Here is a 21,135-nt window from a genome sequence, read left to right as displayed (position 1 = left end):
TCGACACATATAAAGTTACCACAACATGCATGAGCAAGTTGGCGTATAGAATTATAACCCAGACCGGCAAAGCTTCACTACAACTTCAGAGTTTACATCCAGGGTCTATGCCCTTCCATAAATTGGTAATTGTTTTTAAAAAGATTTCAAAATAGTGAAAGGTAAAAGAAAGAAACTTAATTTGTCACCCATAAAGCAGCTAATGTTCCATGACTACTGAAGCCAAGTATCACAGAAAAATCAAGTTATTATTCCCACATTCCAGAAACCTAAGCTCGCCTCTCAATAAACAGAAGAAGGGAAGTTCCCACTAAGGGAAATTCCCAGTACAAATACGGAAAACAAACAATATAGACTAGACGATATATAGAAATGTTAGGAGTGTGCAACTTTAGCCACCTCTAGCTTCAAAATTTTCTTGGAGTAACCATCAATTATAGAGATTATCCAGTTACTTCGAAAATCCCATGTTCATCAGCATCTTGAATATATCTTCTGGCAAGTAAAATGCTCTAGGATCTCAGAGAAATGACCTTCTAAGGCTTTGCTGGAGAAGGTGAAGATGGCGGCTTAAAATCTGGATACTGCAGATGAAGCGAAACATAAAAAGGTTATTCGTAAACGAAACATAGCAAAACTATTAAGGTAGAAATAAACTATTTGTTAACATTCTAAAAATGTTCATTTCTCCTAATATAATGTCAACTATGATGTCCATGTCCTAATGATACGACGCGTGATGCCTCATAACTGATCTGCTTGCTTGAGTAAGAACTGAGATGAGATTTATATATTTATTTATATTTTTTGTTCGTGAATATATATAGAACGAGAAATTAAATATTAGAAAATAGAAACGTTTGGGAAAAAGACAGAATCTTACACATGGAAATGGTGAAAGAGGTCTCGACACACCAGGAAGTGATTCATCACTGACTTCTGATTTGGGAATTGAGTTGATAGCTGGAGGAGGCTCTGCTGGGGCCTCTTCTTTAATCTCAGGTTTTGTTTCAGGTACAGAATCAGCTTTCATCACCGGACTAGCTGATGCTGGAGATTCTGAAGCTTCTTGTGCCGGAGCTGGAAGGCTTTTTGCACTAATTGGTGCTGGTAGTAAAGCTTTACCAATCATCTAAGTGGAAAAAAAATGAGACCGTTTAATGGTAACGGGAAAAGGTTCAAATCCTTAAACCTTTTGGAGAGATACACAGTTCCATGATTAATAAGTAAAAAAAGCAATAATGGTGCTTCACAGGATTATACAGGCCCATTTTGAGGGCAAAAGGATCAGATACTGATGCGTCATAGATGACTTAAACCTTTCCGCTCAAAAACTTAATACTTCAATAAGTGTAAAAGGCAACAGATCAAGCTGTTTGCATATATTTGTGATTTTATACGGTGCATAACATTACTCAAAAACAAATGTTATCGACTCAAAAGCCCACATATTTTCCTTATCATTATATAATAGTTCCTAACTGGATAATATAGGAGTAATTTATACAGGAATGTCAAATAAATTAAGAAATCTAATACGTACTCCTTTCATTTCACTTTTCAGTTTGCAAATACTTGGTTTGAGTAAGGGGAAACATAACTTAACCCGAGGCAGCTCCTTATGGGGGTGGAGGGGAGTTGAGAAAGACCTCTATATAAAGAGAACTAATCTCTCTGAGAAAAGATAGAGAAAAAGCAATCTCTGCTAGAGCCACTCTCTCTTTTCCCCTCAATATGCCCTATTTTTCATCTTTCTTATCGCTGAAACGAAATCGGTGTGCAAGGAAACCATGATCAGTAAAAGATTCCTCAACGAAGGTTGTGAAATGACAGAAAATAAGTGCATTATTTCTGTGTCATTCCCATTCTATGTACTTATCATGATCCTATGAAACCGGAAGCAACACTCAGCTTCTGTAGGTTCTTTAAAAAAAATGTACCATAACTTTGTAAGAGAGAGAACCCTCTCAAGTAAATTTGACACTGACACCAATCACATGCCTTCTTATATCAGAGCTAATTAGAACACTAACGTTGCAAGAATTGACAATACCTTTATCTCATCAACAAGGTCTTTGGGAGCAATCTTTGTATTTAAGTATTCATCAACTTGTTGCAGAGTTGCCTTGCGTTCCTGCAAGTGGAGTATGAAGAAGAACATTAATAATCACCCATCTAGCATTCTGAGCGTAAAAAAAGAAACTATTACATGAAAATTCTAAAAAAAACAGAAAGTGAATTTGGAGAATTTCAGTATATGTCGATGCCAGGTACTAACTTCCGCGAACAACAGTTTCTTGGAGACGAACTGAATAATAGCCGCAGAACCTAAAAGCTGTAGCACAGTTTCAATCTGCAATAGTGAATAGTTATTAGTTAGTGCCGATATTGCAACAAGGTCTTCTCTACATATATTTGAAAAAGGAATAAAAACCGGCAACCTACCTCTGTAAAGGCAAACAAACCTAGGCCAGTGGCTGCTGCTAGTCCAAGAGTAAGAGGAAAACTGTCCGAGCTATCCTGCATTTATTTCCGGTGGTATCATCTTGGTGAGACTATCACAATTAGAATTTGGAGCGCATATCTCAGTGTAATCACAGTTTGAACTCTAGGGAAAATTTTGGAAAAAACCCCAAGAAGTCCGGTCAGTTTTGAGATGGACCCAAAAGGCTTGGAAATGTCACTTGACGCCCAAAAATTTTCAGACCCCTCGAAGTAAAAGTTGGGGGTTGTCTAAAAGTAGATTCAGAAAAATGCCAACCTTTTGGGGTGAAGTGATATTTCACCTTTTGGGTTATCCCAAAATTGGCCAAACTTCTCGGGGGTTTGTGAAATTAATCCTTGACTTTCATGGCCCTGTCCTTCTGTAAGCTAATTGCTCTAATGCAAACTAAGATATTAAGGCACCAATGAAAATAGAACAAAGAAATACTATATAAGTAGAACATGGTAAATTTGAAATTGCCACTAAAATCAAGTTAGCCACGTACTCCTCCCAGTGCACCCGTTATCGCGTCTTTTATTTCACTAAAATCAAGAGCTATGGACTTCTTAGGTGCGGTCCAAGGAAGCCCACTTTTCTGCAATTAAAAAGAACAAAGAAAAACCCTCAGAACGATTACATTTATATATGAGTTAACTAGCAAATTTGAAGTTACAAATTATTTATGGAGGAATTTACAAAAGCCGGAAACACAAACCAGCCATCCTCGAGGTCCCTCAGCACCATCTTTTATAGCATACGCCGCTTTAAATCCATTAGCCGTAACCAGTTCCGCAACCAATTCAGAGTTTCCGTCAAACCTGCAATTCATCCCATTATTTAATGGCCTGGTAATTATTGGAATTGAAATCATGGTGAGCTTCTATGCTCGAGCACAGTCAATTACTGTTAATAAGTCCAACATCCATAATGAAATCTTGTGTTATAGGTTACCTCAAATACTCAAATCCATATTGTTTTAGGAGTTTCCTTTATGGCTTAGTTTGTTTTGATCAAAAGTCTTACTTACATTAGATTTTGCACAACAAATCATATTAGAGGTTTATTCTTATTTGGATTATTGTTGGGTTTTAGGACATGTGAACTTTTATTCTTATTAGAACACTTATTCATGAGACAGTAAAGAGTTAGGATCTACAAGGCTATATAAGAACAGTCTTTCAAACCAGTTAGATTCATCAATTTTCAGAGCACCAATCAAGAAGAGGGAGTTCTTTTGTGAAACCTATTTGATATTCTTCTTTTTTATTCTTTTATTTGAGAAAGTTGTATTAGGCTTTTGGAGTGTGATTTAGGATTGAGTGATTGAGAGATTTCACATTGTATTCCTCACAATTTAGTAAAGCTTTTCTCCTCCTTCGCACGTGGACGTAGGCTATAAGCCGAACCACGTATATCTTTGTGTTCGTGTGTTCTTGATATTTTTCGTGTGATTGATATTAGTTTATCCTGGGAATTTTGTCATAACAAATTGGTATCAGAGCCCTCAGCTATCGATCGGACTAGAATATGACGATAACCACTACGAAGTGGGATATCGAGATGTTTTGATGACAACATCAGTTTTAGCCTTTAACAAGTTAGGATGATCTTTGTGTTAACACAGAGCGGATTGAAGAAGGCTTTATTCGAGAAGTCAAAAAAACCTGCTATTATAACGGAGGAAGATTGGAACGAGTTGGATGATAGACCTCTCACAGTGATCCAGTTATGTTTGACAAAAAAAAATTTCCAAGAAGTTCTCACAGAGAAGACAGACGCTGATTTATGGTCTAAATTGGAGGATTTGTATTTGACGAAGTCACTCACTAATTGCCTCCTCTTGAACCAGTGTTTGTAAACACTTTAGATGTTGGAAGGTACACTCATCAAATCTCATATTGGTAAATTTAATTCTGTGATTACAGATTTTAGTAAGATTTATGTTATTATTATTGTGTTATTTTCCGTCTTCCTACAAGCACTTCATGGATACTATGATTTACGGTTGAGATTCTATTAGCATCAACTACATTAAAGAAAACTTGTTGAATAAGAAGAAAATCAACAAAGAGTTAACCACAAGTAAAAGCGGCAATAAAGCTGATGGCTTGTTTGTTCAAAGAAGAACGGAAGAAATGGGCTTTGGAGGTAACATGTATAAATCAAAGCACATGAATCTAACCTGCAGATATTACAAGAAGAAAGGACACATCAAGGCCGATTGTTACAGATTGAAGAACAAAAATAAACAAGAAGAGTATGAAGAAATATCAAAGAAGGACTTCGTTGAAATTGATATTATTGAAGATGTGATTTTGTTAGCTACAGATGATATAAATAGGAGCATGAATGATTAAATTTTGGATTCAGGTTGTCCATATCATATGTGTCCTAATCGGAACTGATTCACCACTTATGAAACTATTGATGGTGGAATTGTTCTTATGGAAAATAACATCTCATGTAAGACTATTGGGAAAAGCACAATTCGGATTAAGATGCATGATGGAGTCATCTGAACTTTGATAGATGTTAGGCATGTTCTAGGTTTAAGGAAAAATCTCGTCTCTTTGGGCACTCTTAATCGCATTTGAGTGTAATTTTTCAGGTGAATGTGGAGTTCTTAGAGTTACCAAAGGCTCTCTTGTAGTTATGAAAGGAAAGAAGATTGGCAGCTTGTATATTTTATAGGGTTTTACCGTTATTGGTTGGCCTGTATTTGCATCATCGATATCAGGAGCTGATACTACTGGTTTATGGCATATGAGACTTGACCATATGAGTGAGCGTGGATTGACCGAGTTGAGTAAGAAGGGTCTTTTATGTGGACAGAGTACAAGAAAATTAGGATTCTATGAGCATTGCATCTTCGAAAAGCAAAAAAAAAGTCAGCTTTAGTATGAAAATGCATCAGACTAAAGGTACTTTGGATTATATCCATTCAGATCTTTGGGGACCTTCTCAAGTTGCCTCGAAGGGTGATAGTTCAAGATATTTATTGATATTCATTAATGAATACTCTAGGATGGTTCGAGTCTACTTTTTGAGATATAAATATAAGGTGTTTGTAACTTTTAAGCAATAGAAGTCTTTGATTGAGAAGCAGATGGGAAGGCTAATTAAGAGTCTTAGAACTGACAATGCCCTTGAGTTTTGTGGAGGAGAATTTAATGAGTTCTGCAAGAAGAAGGGAATCGTTAGACATCGTACAATCCCTCGCATGCCGCAATAGAATAGAGTGGAAGAACAGTATGAACAGAACTATATTAGAGAAAGCTCGTTGTATGATATTCAATGCAGGTTTAGGTAAGGAATACTGGGAGGAAGCGGTGAATACGGCTTGTTACTTAGTGAATCGGTCACCATCTACTGCTATTAATTGTAAAACTCCAGAGGAGGTTTGGTCCGATATGTCTGCGGATTATTCGAATCTTAGAATATTTGGTTGCCTACATATGCGCATGTTAGTCAAGGGAAACTGAACCATGAACGAAGAAGTGCATATTCCTAGGTTATGCATCGGGTGTTAAAGGTTTTAAGTTGTGGTGCCCTGATTCAAAGTCTCCTAAGATTATTATCAGCCATGATATTACCTTTGATGAGTCTGCTATGTTCCACCAGAAACCATCATCCATTTCAGTTGATGATAAGGCGCGTACTACAGAACATATGGTGGAGTTGGAAATTCGTGATTCAGTTTTTTAGCAGGATAAAACTATAGGAGTTTAGCAACTAGATTTCGTTCAAGTAGATGAAGCACCTCGCAGCTGTAGGAAGAGCGAGAATACACTATTGCTAGAGATCGGTCTAGATGAGATATCCGACCACCGAGAAGATATGAAGACACTGTAGCTTATGCATTGTCTGTTGATAATTTTGTGCCCTTCAGCTATTCAAGAGTTTCAAATGATGACTTCACTAAGCGCTACGGTCGCCGTGCGGATAATTCAGTCGATTTGTTGAGGAGGCCTCTTTCAGGTGGTAAGTTCAGGTTGGGCTTGGACTTGATCGATATGTGTCACACTTAGATGCCCTGTGCGGCTATTGGAGAAGATAAAGTAAGCTATTTTTTGGAGTGAAGGATTTCTACGCATTTGAGTTTTGTAATAGGTTGCCTTAAATACTTAAATCCATATTGCTTTGGGAGTTCCTTTTATAGCTTGGTTTGTTTTGATCAAGAGTCCTACTTATATTAGACTTTGTACAACCAATCATATTAAAGATTTATTCCTACTTGGACTCTTGTTGGGTTTTAGGACATGGGAACTTTTATTCCTATTAGAACTCTTATTCCTTAGACAACAATGTGTTGGGATCTACAAGGCTATATAAGAACAGTCTTTCAAACCAGTTAGATTCATCAATCTTCAGAGCACCAATCAAGAAGAGAGAGTTCTTTTGTGAAGCCGAATTGATATTCTTCTCTTTTGTTCTTTTATTTGAGAAAGTTGTATTAGGTTTTCAGGGTGTGATTTAGGATTGAGTGATTGAGAGATTCCACATTGTATTTCTCACAATTTAGTAAAGCTTTTCTCCTCCTTCGCCCGTGGACATAGGCTACAAGCCAAACCATATATATCTTTGTGTTCGTGTGTTCTTGATATTTTTCGTGTAATTGATATTAGTTTATCCTGGGGATTTTTTTATAACATCTTACAAGTGCATATTGTTTAATATATAGAATAAATTGAATTTAGTAAGACTTTTATGGTAGGGTAGCAGTCTATGAATTTATCTGTTTCAAACTTTTTAGATGTGTTACTTTAGTAAATGTTATGCCAAATTGGTTCAAAGACAAAAAAGCTTTCAGAACATATATAATATGAAGTGTACAACTACCTTCATATCTCAAAGGTGCATCTAAGCTTGGTCTTTATCCACAATGATTCTTCAGCACTTCAATATTTCTTGTATAATATACACAGGGTAAATCACACTAAACCCTAAAGAACTTTCAGCTTTTTGCAGTAATCCTCCAAAAGCTTTCAAAATCAATACAGATCCCCATTAACTTTTGGAATTACAGAAAACCCCTAACAAGTTTCTGCATTTTCACAGATAACCTCCATAAACTCATACCAAAAAACAACATAAAAGACATTTTTGAAAGTTACTGAGGGTTTAGTGTAATTTACCCAAAAGATATTGGGTGTTTTCAACAAAAGTTATGGGGGGTTTAGGGAAATTTTGAAAGTTACTGGGGGTTTCTACAAAACAGAAAGATCTTGACGGTTTAGTGCAATTTACCTAATGTACATATCAGTGCGCAAAGAAGGTTTCCTTAACCCTTATGCACAAACCACCAGAGTATCACGATACTCAACTCAATTATAAATTTCGAAGACGAGCCTAAATCTACGCCTCTATACAAATGAGAGAACTCAAGATTCACTATTCATACTACAGTAATATTTACTATAGCATTTTTGGAAAATTTATCCCTGTAGCGCACGGGGATGCTGTAGTATTTAAAAAATCTGTAGCAGAGGCTGGAACTGTAGCAATCCAGAAAATTTTAAAAATATTATTGTAGCATTAAAAAATCGGGATTACTATAGCAGGAAAAAATAATATATCGTGCTTTGCACGGTGTTCATGACTAGTTAAGATACAAAAGAAAATCCACATAGTACTGTAGCTGGTAGTCTGCTTCAGGCACGTTCCTTCGGTATCAACATAGTCTCTTTCTATTTCATAGTTTTCACAGTGCACACACATCTGGAAATTTGGAGCAAGGTCTTGATTAACACCAGGTCAATTCACCGTTAAGCGTCATGTTGTCATTCACAAATCCTTTTCTTTTTAGGAACTATTGACAAGTACATAAGTAGTGTTGGCAAACGAGTTGAGTCGGGTTATAGTTTACCCAACTCGTATAAGTGTGACCCAATCCGATCCGTTTAATAAATGGGCCAATTCGATCCGACCCGTTTATTAAACGGGTTGTCTGACCTGACCCATATAACACGAATGACACGTTTATCAAATCTCACTTCATTAGTATTTTGTGATGATAATTTGACTATAGTTCCTTAAACACCCTTAAAAAAACAAGTGTTTGACACTAATTTTGATTAAGAAGACATGTCATGTGCCTAGCACATGTATTTTAATGATATTTTGGAAATTTAGACAAATTTTTGTTACAAAAATTGGTCAAGGTAGTTGATTGCAATCAGAATCCCAGTTAAAGGTGGTTTCCGTATAAGTTAAACTTTGAAGGTGGTTTTCATGTAACATCTTGTTTTCAGGGCGGTTTAGGTGGGAAAAAACCTATAAATATTTGTGGATATCATTTTCTTCGAACTTTTTGGAGAAGAAAGCAGTGTATTAATAACATATGCTTGTAGGACACACCAAACAGCTATATATTTTCTCTAATAAGATCATGGAATTTCCATAATCTTTAACTCCAATCCCCATTGATTAAAACCTAAGTAATCAATAAGGACAGCTCATATTATTTCTAAAAAGAAAAGAAAATACAAATTAGAAACGAGAAATAAGCAATGTATAATTAATGTTAGGCAATCAAGATTATTGCCAAGGCCCAGCTTCATAACCTGGCTCAGCAGTGTTATCATGCTCAGCAGTTCTCTACATGACCATACTAAACTTAAAATTAAGCAGTAAAGGTTAAAGGGCTTGTTGCAAATTTTCCTTCAAATACCAAAATTTCGTCGTAGGCGACTGATAAAGTAAGGCGATAGCGAGCGAAAAGTGAGCAAAAGCATCAACGATGAAGTTTGTGATGGAGTTCGCAGAGAACTTGGTCCTTCGACTAATGGAGGATCCAAAGCAGATGGTCTGATTGCAATCAACTCTCGGACGCTTGTCACCTCTCTCCTCGCCGCCACTCGCCGCTCGCTGACGCTCACCGCTTGAGCTTCGTGATGGGAAATCTATGGCTTCTCTTCTTCTTTTCTTTTTTTTCACTCTACAGCGTGTTTATAGGAAATCTAGGGCTTCTCTTCTTTTTTTTTCTCTTACAGCGGATCGGTGCTTGTGTTATACGGGTCAGTCAGGTCAACCCGAATTGACCTATTTAATAAATGAAAAAATTTGGGTTAACCCGTTTATGACCCGACCCATGTAATTCAACTCATACCCATTATAAATGGGTTGGGTCAGATCGGGATGATTGGTCGGGTCATAAATTGCCACCCTAATAGAAGCCGAGGCTTGAGTCAAAGAATCCAGAAAATGGTTTGAGAACTCAAAAAAGAGCTTCTTAGTCACTCGTGTCAGTAACTGAAGTCTATCTCGTCAGTAGAGCATGGGGTAAGAATTTGAATGATTCCAAGTTCAAGATCAGGCTACGGTCTTTAGGGGGGAAAATCAATGTCATAAGAGCTCCAATACTTATGAAGCTATGCTAGTGCCCACCCGTCCAACAAACAAAAAATAACTTAAAATTAAGCTCAGCAGCACCAAGAAGCCATTTGTGATGAGCCATGAGGGACAACACCTTTTAAGGTGAATCATCTAGAGTTAACCCCCTGATTGTGGCTGGCACATAATCTCTCTCTGTCTCTGTATATCTGCCCAAAATATTTGATGGACCATCATTCGGTAGTCTCTTCGCTGTTTGGAATCCATGAAAGCTATAATACAATTTGTTCTTCTTTTGTAGACGGTTTCCAAACGTTCCATCCTTTAAGTAACGTACAACAACTATAATTGTTGGGGAATTTAGTCCTCCGCAATATTACGATCTTCATAACTCAGAAGCCAACCCACAATCAACAAGATAAAAATACTCGCAATCAAAAAGAAGAATATCGAGATTTACGTGGTTCGGTCGACCAACTTCGACCTACGTCCACGGTGCAATAATACGAGAAATCCACTATGTATCAGGGAGAACTACAAGAGGAACCACTCAACTCTCATCTCTCAATCTCTCAACTTCACATACATAATCAACTTTCATATTCTCTTCAAAACTCATCCCTTACAATCTTTTGAACGGACAAAGACTACGAAACTCTCTCCCAATGTTGTAATATTTTGCACGGATAAGGACTATAAAACCCTCGCCTCTTACACAATATTCTTAAATCAGGTTACGCCCTCTGCTAATCCTACACTATAAGAATATTAGCTTTCTCCCTTCTTCTTGGTTTTTCCTCCAATAATAGAAGAATATATATAAGAAAACAAAAATCATATCTCTATCCTAACTTCCTAATTAGAATATGATTCAAACTCCTAATCATGATGAGATTCAATCTCCTAATCATGATGAGAATCAATCTCCTAATCATGATAGATCTCTAATCCTATTTAATTCTCATAAAATTATACAAAGAATCAAATATACAATTCCAACAACCTCCACTTTGGATTTAATTCTCAAGCTCCCTTGAAGATATATCATCGCTGTCTTGAAACTTTACCTCTCCCGCTAGCATCTTCTATTCTTTTTCACTTTAAATGGAAGCACCAGCACTCGTAATCAGAACATCTGCATTCTAACTGGGACGTGTCATATGACCCTCACTTTCATCTACCTCACTGTGGTGCATCCATCTCTCTTGTGCGAACCAAGAGATCTTCGCCGCCTATGACATTAGAAGCTAATCAACCATGCTTCTCCTCCCAAACTAAACTTGACAATAGCCTTCCCACACTTGTTGTCCTCGTACTCCACCTGTATCGCTCATCTCAAACTATATCGATGCCCTTTTCCTACTCCACACTACGAGCCGGATGCCTCTATCTCCTCCATCACTTGGCTTGGACCGAATATAAGCACTCATCGTCTTCAAGTCCAATGTCACCATCTCCATCAGCATGTGTGTCACTCACTTATGCCTGCTTGCAAGCTCCACCTAATTTGGCACTATCCTCCTTAAGTCTACACATCAACTAACTCCTGCTCCCGCTATGACTTTGAAAAATTATATGTTGACAACTTTACTGTTAGAATCACGTCAAATTCTCTACACCAATCTCATCTGTCACATATTTATTTGCCTTATTTGCCATCAGATCTCTTTCGTCACCACCATTAGAATTTTCCTCCATCTTCTGACTAATTCGAGCCTAATCTGAGAAATCAGACCCTTCCATTAGGTTTAGAGTACTCCAAAACCTAGAAATCAACTCTTGGATCGTCAAAATTCGCCTCCAAACCCTCGATCAGAAGATAAAATTAATCTGCACCGTCGGATTTAATTCAATAATTTTTAACCAAACTTTCACCTATGTGAACAATGTTCCCCTCGCTACAGCATTCATGCTGCTACAGTACCTTCTTTTCTTTTTCTTCATCTTGACTCTTGTAACGCTACCGATCTTCACTTTTGTACGATGTCTATCTTGTAAACTCGCTCATGGATCCATCATCATGACCCTGATACAACTTGTTGAGGAATTTAGTCTTCCTGCGTACTACAATCTTCATAACTCGGAAGCCAACCCACAATCAATAAGATAAAAATACACACAATTAAAAAGAAGAGAGATTTACGTGGTTTGCTCGACTAACTTTGATCTACATCTACGGGGCAATAATACGAGAAATACACTATGTATCAGGAAGAACTATAAGAGAAACCACTCAACTCTCATCTCTCAATCTCTCAACTTCACATACATAATCAACTTTCATATTCTCTCCAAAACTCATTCCTTACAATCTTTTGAACGGACAAAGATTATGAAACCCTCTCCTAATGTTGTAATATTTTGCACGGATAAGGACCATAAAACCAGGCTATGCCCTCTACTAACCCTACATTATATTCTTGAATAATATTCTTGAATCAGGCTATGCCCTCTGCTAACCCTACATTATAAGAATATTAGCTTTCTCCATTCTCCTTGGTTTTTCCTCCAATAATAGAAGAATATATATAGGAAAACCAAAATCATATCTCTATCCTAACTTCCTAATTATAATAGGATTCAAACTCCTAATCATGATGAGACCCAATTTTCTAATCATGATAGATCTCTGATTCTATCTAATTCTCATGAAGTTATATATAGAATCAAAGACACAATTCTAATAATAATGTCTTTACCTCAAATCTCTGAGTTGATTACATAGATCGTTTTTCTCCTTTTACCATTGTTAACACGCATCTTGTGTAATTACTACTGCCATATCCTTTTCAACTGCCTTCGTCCCTGTTTGTTAAAGTAAATCCTTAGCCCTGACTCTTTCACAACAATCTACCTTAAGCAGATTTCTCCTTCCTTCAATTTAAGCTATCTCTAACTACCTGTGAAGTTAGCTCATCAGACCATTTAGCACAACATTGTCTCCCTAGCTCCATCTCAATCTCAAAATTTCTTAATTCAGCTACACTCATTTTCAGGACCTAATGCTTCTTCATTATTGTTGAGGATCGTCGTCGATGTTTGGCTCAGAAGCTTGCTCAATCAGTCCTTCTTCTTCAACTGTGCACAACCAAGAACACAAAGGGGAGCCCATTGTTCTTCGCCTTAAATCACTCACAAAGAGGAAAGGGGATTCGCACAAAGGAGGTGAGAGCACAAAGCTCACAGAAGGGATCGCACAAAGGGGTTGAAAGCATAGAGCCTTCGAAGGAGCACAGAGCTCAGGTAGGGAGGAGGATCGCACAAATGGGGTAAAGCACAGAGCTCAAGATCTCGACACCCACACTCACTCCCACTCCGAGCTACTACCAACCATTCGCCATATATAGGGAAGGGGACAGCCGACACGGGGAGGGGAGGCGAAGGTAGGAGCCTACCTACAGGGGATGGGACTCAACGGCAGCGGCGCAGGACGAGATGGGCAAGGGGCTACGATGCAGGATGAAGAGGAATGGGAGCGGCTGAGTACCATTGCAAACGAGTGGTCACGAAAGGGGCTAGGGCACGACTCGTAAGCAAACCGGGTAACCAAAAGAAAACACAGGGCCTCCAAGTAATGGGCCAGCTATTGGGCCAACAATAGCAACAATCTTCACATTTGGCCCAAGGTAGTGCACAGAGAAACAACACGAAACTGCAGGACTCATCATCGCCAAATTATTACTTGTATGATCACAAAGAAGATACAAGCAATGATAGAGAATACACAAAGTAAACTCTAGATCACAAAGATCGGGGTAAGATCACCAAGCATACCAAGTCCACAAAGGACCGAACTCTACCAAACGGTCATCGAGTTCAAAGGGGAAAAAAACACAAAGCTACTAACAAGCACAAAGCAAGTTAATAGGCCACAAAGGCAACACACAGCAAAGAAAAAATTACCCAAGTACAAAGCAGGTTAATAGGCCACAAAGGCAACTCACAAAGCAAATGGGAAAAATTACCCAAAGTCGAAATTCAAAGCCAAGTCCACAAAGGACCGAACTCTATAATTCCTAGGTTCAAAAAAATTACCCAAAGTCGAAATTCAAAGCCAAGTCCACAAAGGACCGAACTCTATAATTCCTAGGTTCAAAGCACTCAAGGGATTCAAACACATTAAAGAAAGTCCACAAAGGACCGAACTCTATAATTCCTAGGTTCAAAGCACTCAAGGGATTCAAACACATTAAAGAAAAACTCAGACATATTACAATCTATCAAATTACAATCTCTATATCTCTCAGGTTTCCTAATAGTTCTTTTATCTCTATCCCTAGTGAATTGATAATCATTCAAATCATGCATGTTATCTATTTCTTGCATATCATGCTCCACCTCATTAGGAATAATCTTATCTTGATTTTTAATAATTATATCTTTAGGATGTGATTCAGGTTGATTAATAATAGGCATTTGCTCCACCTTATTTGGAGCATCATTTTCAGAAATAGGGACAGGTAATGGTAAACAAGAAAATTCATTTTTATCAAAAATAACATCTCAACTTATCACTACCTTAAACCCCAGTTCACTCTTATTCCAAAGCCTATAACCTTTTAACCCTTCACGATATCCTAAGAAAACACATTTCTTAGATCTAGGTTCTAACTTATCAATCCTTTGATGCACATAGCCAGCACTCCCGAAAATCCTCAAATTATTTTTCATCCTCTCTGTTGAGGATCCTTTGCCACTACCAAAGTGACTATCTTCATGCAGAATTTCTAATCCTTTATTTCTGATGTGACCTAATCTATTATGCCAGAAAATAGATTTATCACCTATCACAGAGTTAACAGAATCAAGCACAGGTACAACATGACAAACATACAAGTTATTTTGTTTTTCAACAGTAAAAATAACAAGAGACCCTTTCAAAAATTTCATAACCCCTTTACCCCATTTTCCCTCCAAACCATCATTTTCTAGAGATGCACAAGAAATCAAGTTATAACGTAAATCAGGAATATGCCTAGCATCCTTCAAAGCAAACACAGAACCAGAAGAAAACCTAAGGCATACATCACCAGTTCCTAAAACATTGCATTTCTTTTTATTTGCCATTGACAGAAAGTCATTCTCTATTTTCATGTAGTTTGAAAAATATTTTTAAAAGGAGTCATATGAAAAGTACAACCAGAGTCTACTAACCAATTTGATTTACACAAAGTATCAGATAACACAGAGTTCAAATATGCATAATCACACAGATTATTAATCATGAAAATTTCACCCATTTCGCCCTCATAGACAGCCATATTAGTATAATCATTTTGTTCATTTTCCCTAGGCTTAGGACAATCTCTAATAAAGTGACCGGTTTCATGACAATTATAGCATCTTCTAACTTTAGACCTAAACTTAGATCTACCCCTTTCGTTTTCGAATATTTTCTTACTTGATTCCCCATTAATAGCATTCTTTTGGTTATTAGACCTATTCTGAGACCTACCCCTCACATGCATAACCTCACCAGAATTATTATTTCCCCCAGAATGTTTTAAATCTAATTCCTTACTCTTAAGACCATTGACCACAATGTCAAGGGTAACCTCATCTCTACCATACTTAATAGCAGATTTCACATCAATATATGAGTCAGGAATAGCATTTAGAAGGGCAATAGGAGTATAGTCGTCTATATGTTTATCACCAGTTAACTTAATATCTGAAATAAGTTTTGTGAAAACATCTAGGTTCTCCTCAATATCCTTAGACATATCCAATCTAAATTTAAAAAAAAATTCAAGCAAAAATATTTTACTGGGCAAAGAGGTTTCAGTATAGAGTTCTTCAAGTTTATCCCAAAGGGTTTTAGCAGATTCTAAAATTCTAACTTTTCTAATCACAGAGTCAGATAAGTTCAAATAAATTATGGAACAATCATTTTTGTTCATTTCCGCCCGTTTATTTTCAGTGTCAGAAGTTAAATAAGTCTGACCAACAGTCCTAAAAGACTTCTGTTGAATTAAAATGCTTTTTATTTTTTGTTTCCAAATACTAAAATCAGATTTTCCGTTGAACGGAGCCATACCATATTGAATCATACTATATTGATTAGCAGTAGATATTTTTCACACAGAAAAATAAACAGCAAATAGCACGATGATTTCGGTAATTATCCGGCTCGAAACGTGTGAAGCAACTAGCACGAACAAATGAGAAGAACGATGAACACAGAGTTCTTGTTTCAATCTCTTTGTTCTTTCACACAAGCACAAACAGTAACAGAAACTAATTTTTTAGGAAAAATAACATGTAACTATAGCAGAAAAATCATCAGAATTTACTGTAAATTTTCATCAAAGCTATAGATTAACTGTAATCTTCAACAAAGGGCAGAGTATACCTGAGCGAAACCCTAGGAGAGGGTTTCGACCTTACCCACGCCCACGCGGAGGTCCGGCGGCGGTCCGACGATGGTCCGGCGATGGTCCAGTGGCGATCCGACGGCGATCGGCGGTTTTGAAAAGACAGCGACACTCACCCAGCTCCGATACCACTGTTGAGGATCGTCGTCGATGTTTGGCTCAGAAGCCTGCTCAATCATTCCTCCTTCTTCAACTGTGCACAACCAAGAACACAAAGGGGAGCCCATTGATCTTCACCTTAAATCACTCACAAAGAGGAAAGGGGATTCACACAAAGGAGGTGAGAGCACAAAGCTCACAGGAGGGATCGCACAAAGGGGTTGAAAGCACAGAGCCTTCGAAGGAGCACAGAGCGCAGGTAGGGAGGAGGATCGCACAAAGGGGGTAAAGCACAGAGCTCAAGATCTCGACACCCACGCTCACTCCCACTCCGAGCTACTACCAACCCTTCGCCATATATAGGGAAGGGGGCAACCGACACGGGGAGGGAAGGCGAAGGTAGGAACCAACCTACAGGGGATGAGACTCAACGACAGCGGCGCAGGACGAGATGGGCAAGGGGCAGCGGTGCAGGACGAAGAGGAATGAGAGCGGCTGAGTACCATTGCAAACGAGTGGTCACGAAAGGGGCTAGGGCACGACTCGTAAGCAAACCGGGTAACCAAAAGAAAACACTAGGCCTCCAAGTAATGGGCCAGCTATTAGGCCAACAATAGCAACAATTATCCGTTCATTGCTCAACATGCAAACAAAGTCTTTAAACTTCATAATTTATTTGTACTGATTTGCCATACTACTTGTTTGCATATCTAAACAATCTAGATTGAAATGAAATAGACATTCCAAGGGACAATCATAATGGAAGCAACCAAATAAATCAAGCACCCTAACAAACAGAACCAATAAACCAAATTTCAGCAAACTGAAAGACAAAACATCATCTTACTTGTCAAGAATGAACAATGTGGTATCCGCCGGGTCCTTAAACTTCAATGCCAACTTCTTCAAGAACCCGTTCTTGTCGTCTCCTCTATATGTAACCGCCGCCGCCTTCTTCTTCAAGCTCCGAATATCCGGGCTCCCGACCTCTTTAAACTCCCTTCGCTCTCTAATATCAAGCAACTGAGCACCAACATCCTCCGCCAACTTCGAATAAGCAATCTTAGCACTCTCCACCCCCCAGTTCCTAGGCTTCTGCAACACTCTCGAAAGGATCAAGGGAATAGCCAAGACCGCAGCTCCTCCGCCGATCACCAAAGGGTTTTCTGTACCAAAACTAACAATCCCATCAAGAATCTTCCCGATGTCGAAATCGGAGGAGCCCGCGAATTCAGGAGGGTTGGCTATTGACTGGTTGAGGGCTTCCTCATAAGTCAGGGCCTTGGCCAGGCCATTGGTAGAGAGAACAGAGGAGAATGCTGCTAAGTTTGAAGTGATGCCTCTTGGGATTTTGAAAGGGAAGAGCTTTCTGACCTCTGTTCTTCTCTCAGTGGGAGAAGTTGGCTTGTGGAGTGAGATTGGGGTTAGTCCTGCTGCATTGAGGACTTCCATCGCATAATGGGATTAGGATTTTGAATTATGGGATATGGGTTTTGGAAGAAATTGATGATCAAAGTGGAGTTTTTTTTTTTAATTGGAATTTTTTGTATTTGATTTTGTACTCCGGAAGAAAACCTTAGCTTTTCTCTGGAGTTCGGTTGGTCCAGAATGTTTCAGAGTTCCCGGGTTGGGAATGGGCTTGCTGACGTGGAAAGAAGGATAGGAAGATCTCTAATGGCTGAGGGACACGTAGGATATAAGGATCAGATGCTTGGAGGAATATTTTTTGGGTTAATTTCACAAGATCCCCCCTGACATTTTGAGGGTTCTACATAACCCCTGAACTTTGGAGTTAGGATTGGGTGACCGGTAATTTTTATTGCAATTTTACACCCACTTTTCCTATAAATTTTAATAAATTTATTTGCTACTTAGTGTTTTCTAATGTATTTTCATGAAATAAACAGAGTTTATAGGATTTATTTAAACGCTCCAAAATTTTCATCGGTAGCAAGTTGAATAAGATACCCCAGCTCCTTATACAATATGAACCAAAACTTCAGCTGCCTACGTTTTTTGATATAGAAAAACTCAGTAACCTGCTTTGTGAACATAAGCTTTAAATAGGGGTATATCCCCTTATCTAGATTTACAAGACAAAAAACCATATGCATCCCTTATAACCTCAGTAAAAACCCATATGCATCCATTGTAACTTTCTCAATGATATCATCAAACCTTAAGCATCACAAAACTATGCACGTATTTGGTACAGTATGCGTAGAATAACTCCATGATATCTTTTGGTTGTCCATAACACATTACATCACTAAGTACTAGATTTTAATCTGTCAAGCTTGAATAACATTGTTACTCTCTCGTCCTCAATCTCTATCCATTGAGATAAGCACTCATTTACATGATATCCACTGCATTGTTTTACTACGTAGTGCGGACCCTGCATGTGGATTATTATCTGATATTCGCAAAATAGGAATATATTGTAGTAGCGTTAGAATTGTATTAATTCACATATTTTAGGGTATAAAGGTTAGATTTGTATGATGTATAAACTTAGGGTACTGAATGACGAGGAAATCAGCATTATTAGGGTATTAGGGTTGTTAATGTCGGGTGTAGACATAAACCTCCGCAGGCGAGCAGGTGAGGTCGACGGCGAGCGAGGGCGAGTCAGGCGAGCTCGAGAACCCCACGCAGGTGAGGTTGTGGCGTCTGGCGAGCTCGACGCATAGCAGGCGAGCTCCTCGAGTGCAGGCGAGCTCTTCACAGGTTGTCGACAGCCTGTCGACAACTCAGCTAGGGTTTTCCTATAAAAGGGAAACCCAGATCTCGTGGGGGTTTCTCTCTCTCTCTCTCTCTCTCTCTCTCTCTCTCTCTCTCTCTCTCTCTCTCTTCTCACGTGCTCTCTCCCTCTGGCGGCGACTCTCTCTCTCCTCTCTCGCGATCTCTCTTCTTTCTCCTTCAGCTCACGAGATTTTGAGGAAGGGAATTAAAGAAGAAGGGAATTTATTAAAGAGGGGGAATCAACACTGTAGCTACATTATTGATTTGTATTTATTAAGAGATCTTAAGTTTGAGATCTGCTCTTGCATTATAATTTCTTGTTGTTTAATAATAAATTAATTGTGTTGCTCCCGAGGACATAGGCAAGTTTGCCGAACCTCGTAAACCTTGATGTACTTTTCTCTATACTGGGGTTTTTGTTGTTCTAGGGGTTTAGCGTAGCCCCGGATTTTCCCCAACAACTGGTATCAAAGCTTGAAACGATCTAGAGGAAATCAGATTCAAGTGAGAGCGATGGTCGCAAATGAAATAAAAGTGAGATTAGAGAAGTTTGATGGAACAGATTTCGGATTCTGTAGAATGCAGATAGAGGAGTATCTGTATCAGAAAATCTATATCAACTCCTCTCGAGGAAGAAGTCGGATTCTATGAAGGAAGACGAGTGGAACCTTCTAAATAGAAAAGCCCTCGGAGTTATCAGATTGACGTTAGCTCGTAATGTTACATTCAATATTGCGAAGGAGAAGACCATGACGGGTCTTATGACAGCACCCTTAAATATGTATCAGAAGCCATTAGTCGTGAACAAAGGTCATTTGATGAGGCAGTTATTCAATCTGAGAATGGCGGAAGGGGCATCAGTTGTACAACACCTTAATGAACTCAACACGGTCATAACCCAATTGAGTTCAGTTAAAATTGAATTTGATGAGGAAGTTCGAGCGTTGGTCATTTTGTCTTCCCTACCAGAAAACTGAAATGCTATAGCCACAGCTGTGAGTAGCTCGTCGGGAAACAACTAGTTGAAGTTCGATAACGTTCGTGATCTGGTTCTCGGTGAGGAGATCCGATGGAGAGATTCGGGTGAAGTTACAACCTCTTTAATATTGCATACAGAGTCAAGAGGTAAAAATTCAACCAGAGGAAATGGACGAGGCGAATCAAACTTCAGAGGTAGATCAAAGGACAGGAGGCCCAAATCCAAGAATCCAAGCAACAGATCAAAGGCTATCGAGTGTTGGAATTATGGGAAAACAAGGGACTATAAGAATCAGTTCAAGAGTGCACAGAAGGAGAATGAGGCGAGGGCAGAGGTGAATGTTACTTCCACCTCAGGAGGAGACGACGCATTGATATGCTTTTTGGAGAGCAAGGAGTAATATTGGATGTTAGACTCAGGAGCGTCGTTCCATGCTACTTCTCTTAAAGAATTCTTTGAGAAGTATGTCTCTGGAAATCTTGGATATGTATACATTGGTGATAATCAACCGTGTGCTATTGTGGGCAAAGGTGTAGTGAAAATTAAGTTGAACGGGCCAGTATGGGAGCTGAAGGATGTCAACATTTGTAGATGCACAAGGTCATGCACAAGACAGATGACTTAAAGAGCAAGTCAATATTTGTAGATGCAGATGTTGTCCCAAGTAACCTCTCGGAAAAACCCAATGCAGAAGGTCCTCAGCCAGAAGAGCCTGTTGGACAGAATGGTGCACAGGAGCCTGACACACCAGCTCTGATATTGAGAAGATCTTCTCGGCCTCCTGTACCTAGCAGGAGATATATAAACTATCTGTTGTTGATAGATGGAGGGGAGCTTGAAAGCTATGATGAGGCTTATCAGAGTGGAGATGCGAGCAAGTGGCAGCTTGCCATGAAAGAAGAGATGAATTCTCTCATCTTAAACCCCAACATGGGAACTAGCTGAGTTGCCCACAGGTAAGAAGACACTCTATAACAAATAGGTGTACTGGGTGAAAGAGAAGCAGGATGGTTCCAGAAGATATAAAGTTTCGCTAGTTGTCAAAGGATTCCAACAGAATAAAGAAATTGATTACACCGATATTTTTGCTCCCATGGTGAAGCTAAATACTATCAAGACAG

The 21,135-nt window shown here is 38.7% G+C and overlaps 1 protein-coding gene across 1 annotated transcript; it reads right to left on the bottom strand.

Annotated features, from left to right (window-relative positions):
• LOC109828878 (rhodanese-like domain-containing protein 4, chloroplastic) lies at nucleotides 89-17,918 on the bottom strand. Its single transcript, XM_020395861.1, has 8 exons — nucleotides 17,138-17,918; nucleotides 3,201-3,303; nucleotides 2,991-3,080; nucleotides 2,446-2,520; nucleotides 2,279-2,353; nucleotides 2,054-2,134; nucleotides 884-1,132; nucleotides 89-584 (listed from the first exon to the last, which is right to left on the bottom strand). Exons 1-8 carry the CDS (start codon nucleotides 17,740-17,742, stop codon nucleotides 537-539), a joined length of 1,326 nt encoding a protein of 441 aa, XP_020251450.1. The 5' UTR covers nucleotides 17,743-17,918; the 3' UTR covers nucleotides 89-536.

The sequence above is a fragment of the Asparagus officinalis genome, chromosome 1 (genome assembly GCF_001876935.1).
Source record: "Asparagus officinalis chromosome 1, Aspof.V1, whole genome shotgun sequence".
In the NCBI taxonomy this organism is placed as follows: domain Eukaryota; kingdom Viridiplantae; phylum Streptophyta; class Magnoliopsida; order Asparagales; family Asparagaceae; genus Asparagus; species Asparagus officinalis.
This window is presented reverse-complemented; position numbering and strand designations above follow the sequence as displayed.